This window comes from Chenopodium quinoa, unplaced genomic scaffold (genome assembly GCF_001683475.1).
Source record: "Chenopodium quinoa cultivar QQ74 unplaced genomic scaffold, ASM168347v1, whole genome shotgun sequence".
Classification (NCBI taxonomy): Eukaryota; Viridiplantae; Streptophyta; class Magnoliopsida; order Caryophyllales; family Amaranthaceae; genus Chenopodium; species Chenopodium quinoa.
Genome location: NW_018744026.1, coordinates 3,411,157 through 3,415,340, shown reverse-complemented (window position 1 = coordinate 3,415,340; position 4,184 = coordinate 3,411,157). Strand labels below are relative to the sequence as shown.

The following is a 4,184-nucleotide window of genomic DNA, read 5'->3' as shown; positions in this document are numbered from 1 at the left end:
CAAAATGGCGGCCTTTAAAGGCCCAGATTCCTAAGCACGCCATAAAACGGCGCAGCCCACTAAAATCTAGGTCAAGTGACCTAGATAGGGGCGCATTTTCCAACGACCCTATAAATAGGGAGATATTTCCCAACTTTGGGGGACACATTGAATCATTAATTACACCCTTATTCTCTTACATCAGAGAAAGACCTGAGCTTGGAATCCGAGCAGATACCCACCTAAATTTTCGTTCTCTCTATTCCGTTTCAAGTTACTGACTTGTGCGTCGGAGGCGGAGCACCACCCAACCGGTGTCTCCGTTTGTTTTGCAGGTACAACTCCCCCAAGGGACAAAAACACCCAAAACAAAGGGGAAATGAGGGAAAAGAAAGAAGAAAGAAAAAGGCACGGCTAGGAGGGGGGTGCGCGACCGCGCGACCTGGCAGCGCGCCCACGCAAGTGTCGTGCGCGCCCGCGCATGGGCTATGCGCGCCCGCGCCAACTGCTGCACCTTATGCCTTCTCCTTGGTGCGTTCATGTGTGGGTACATCGATAACTATCATTCCGAAATTTTTGACCCCATCATAACGATCAGTTTCTAAATGTAAAAAATGCGGGTTCAACACCCCAAATAATGGTAGCACCACGATGAACTCACTAAGTTCCAATTTCTTCAAACTTAAGCACAAATTTCCTAACTTACCTTTCTAACAATTCTTACCCCTTTTACCTCAAAATTTCAATAAAATTGAATATAAATACATCAAAAACCACAAAACACCATTCCATAGCTTGTTCCCATTTGATGTAATCTAACTCCAAGAATTCAACTTATAAATCCAAAATAAAAACAAGTGAAAGAAAAGAAAAGAAATTAAAAGAAAGAAAATTAAGAAAAATAGGAATCAAAAGAAAAGGTTAGAAATCTCCAGGTTGCCTCCCGGAAAGCGCTTGCTTAAGGTCCTAAGCTCGACCCTTCCTCCAAATCACGGAGGGTCCAAGAACACCACCTTATCCAACGTAGCGGATAAAATAACTTCTCCTTCATTTTTAAGCAACCTCTCGTTGTTGCTTGACAAGACTTCACTTGCTTGCACATCAAAAATAATCTTTTCATTTCTCATCTTCAATCTCATTCTCTTTTTCCTCAAAGCTCTTGCTTTCTTCTTGGTTTTGTTTCTTTTTGTAGACGGTTTCACACCATCTACCTCCATGGAATCTTCCTCTTCCTCTCGAGGGTAGATCTCAAACCAATGAGGAATGTCAATCTCTTCTTCGTTCATAGCCTTTGGTAGCTCCTTCTTATCTTCACTAACTTTCATGCAATAAAAATTTACAAGCACATCATCAAAAATATCATGAACTTTGTTAGATGAAGAATCAATCACATACACATTATCAAAAGAACGAAGGGAATCATCACTCTTGATTCCTTTCATAAGAGATAAGGACTCATGCATTGGTTTTAGCTTAAAGCTTTCTTTCTTGTTACGAACTCTCAAGGTAATACGGCCTCCCTTAACATCAATCAAAGCTCCCGAAGTAGCTAAGAACGGTCTCCCTAAGATAATAGGAATGTGGTAATCTTCTTCTATTTCAAGCACAATGAAAACAATGGGAATTGTAAAACCACCTATCTTAAGGGGAACATCCTCAACTCTTCCCTTTGGAAACTTGATGGACCTATCGGCCAATTGCAAAGTCATGTTGGTAGGAAGAAGTTCTCCTAGCTTTAGCTTCTTGAAGATCGAAAAGGGCATTATGCTCACACTAGCACCCAAATCACATAAAGCATTCTCAAACATCTTACTCTTGGTTTTACAAGGAATGGAGAAATTACCTGGATCTTTCATCTTCTTAGGGAGGTCATTGGGAATCAAAGCACTACACCACTCACCAAGATCCACCGAATCTATCTCATTACAATCTCTCTTGCCATTCAAGATATCCTTGAGGAGCTTGGAATATCTAGGAATTTGGGTCATGGCTTCAATAAGAGGGATAGAAAGATGGACCTCCTTCAACATTTCAAGAAATCTCCTAAATTTTTCATCTAGTTTGTTCCTCATAAACTTTTGGGGATATGGAAGGTTGGGTTTTCTCATTTCCTCTTGCTTTTTCTCATCACTCTTCTTTTTCTCATGGCTCTCTATTTTGCTCACATCTCTTGACGCATCTTACTCTTTTTGCTCACTTGAAACACTCTTCTTCTTGTCCTCCCACAATCCCTAGAAACTCTCTTTTCAAGAAATCTTCCACTCCTTGTGGTGATGGAATAAACGGGTTTCTTAGAATCAACTCCCTAAGAAGGCAATGAAGAAGGACTAGCACAATCTTTCAAAGTATTTGCTAGTTGGGTAATTTGTGTCTCAAGCATTTTGTTATATGTCATTATCTCATTAAATTTCTTATCGCTCACCACCATATAGGTATTCAAGATTTTTGTTTGATTTTCAATAATCTCCTCCAAATTGGACTTGGATGATTGAAAATAGGAATTTTCACCAACACCTTGAGATTTTGGACCAAATTCGGGTGGGGGTCCCCTTTGGTTGTTTTGAAAATTCCCCCTATTTGGATTGTTCCAATTGCATCGATTTTGATTGTTGCCAAAATTTTGGCCAGTAAAGCCTTGGGATTGGCTTTGATATCCATAACCCTGGCCTTGGTTTTGATTACCATAACCTTGGTTATTATAGTTGCCTCAGAAATTTTGGTTTCCTTGGTTCTTATAATTACCATTATTATAATAATCAAATCCACCTTGTTGGTGAGAATTTCTATTTCCAATGTTTCTTGGTCCATCAAACCTTTGACCATTGTTATTGTTTGAGAAAAAATTCACATGTTCACATTCACTATTCTCACTATCATCAAGATTTTCAAACGCATTTGAACAAGTAGAAGGATCATGGTCAAAAGACCCACAATTATCACAAAACAAACATGCATTGGGCATATTGTTAGAAGTAGAAGGAGTAGAGTTAGAAAATGTACCTCCCCCTTTAATGTGGGAGAGATGAACTTGTGGATTGGAAGTTGCACTCTCAAGCTTGGCCTTGATTGTTGTCATCTTCTTCCCCAAACTTGCAATTTGAGAGGATAGATTGTTGATGGCTTTAAGTTGATCAACTGAATAAACCATTGATCCACTCTTTCTCGAACACTCTCTTTCTCCTTCTTGCCAATCCATGTAATGGCGCACCAAATCTTCTATAATGTCCACAACCTCTTCTTCGGTTTTGTTCATGATAGGGCCTCCGGTTCCCGCATCAAGACACAATTTGCCTCGAGGACTCAACCCTCCATAGAAAATTTGAATGATTTGATAGGTAGGGATGCCATGATGGGGACATTCTCTTTGATACTCCTTATAACTTTCCCAAGCTTCATACAAGCTCTCACTAGGTTTTTGCTTGAAACTTTGGATCAAAACCCTTGCCTCTGCCGTTTTCTTTTGGGGGTAGAACCTATACAAGAATTCCTTGGTAACTTCATCCCATGTTATAAGAGAATTTGGCTTGACCTCCTTGTCTAACCATTCCAAAGCTTGACCTATGAGAGAGAAGGGGAACAACTTGAGCCGAATAAACTCTTGAGAAATACCATTCACTTTAATAGTGTTGCAATACTTCTCAAACTCTTTGAGATGGTTTAGCGAACTCTCAATCTTAGCCCAACTAAATTGTCTCCTTTCAATCAAATTGATCATGGCCGGTCTTATTTCAAAGTCATTTTCTGGTGTTATTGGCAATGTAATCCCACTTTCAAACCTATGTGCACCGGGAGCTCCCAACTCCTTCAAAGCAACTCTTGGATTATCTCCCATGCTTACTTGATCCTCTTCTTCTCTTTGTTGGTGAATTTCTTCTCTTGGAAAGCTTGGACTCAAAGAACGATTAGCAACCCTTATCCTTGTTATTGTTCTCTTGATTTCCGCATCAAATGACACTAAAATCCTTCCTCTTATCCTACACATACAAAAACTCAAAGCAAATATCAATAGCACGGCTATAAATGTAGCCTAAAGAGAAAAATATTTTTGTATTTTTTGAGATTAAGGTGAAATGGACTCAACAACAATAGCAATCATCTACGTCATTCCCAGAAAACGGCACCATTTTTTATCTAGGGCGAGACTAGGTCGTTGAAAACTAATCTACCCTTGGTCAAAATAAAATTTATAATCTCTCAACACACCC

General features: G+C 39.5%; 1 protein-coding gene across 1 annotated transcript; it reads right to left on the bottom strand.

The window, feature by feature from the left end:
* Window positions 1-968: 968 nt before the first annotated feature.
* Window positions 969-2,087, bottom strand: LOC110690255. The gene has a single exon (XM_021867081.1). The coding sequence runs from the start codon at window positions 2,085-2,087 to the stop codon at window positions 969-971; it is 1,119 nt and encodes a 372-aa protein (XP_021722773.1).
* Between the last annotated feature and the right edge of the window lie 2,097 nt (window positions 2,088-4,184).

Excerpts from the sequence above, each read along its gene's own strand:
- LOC110690255 (XM_021867081.1), bottom strand. The coding sequence starts at position 2,087 with ATGAGAAAACCCAACCTTCCATATCCCCAAAAGTTTATGAGGAACAAA.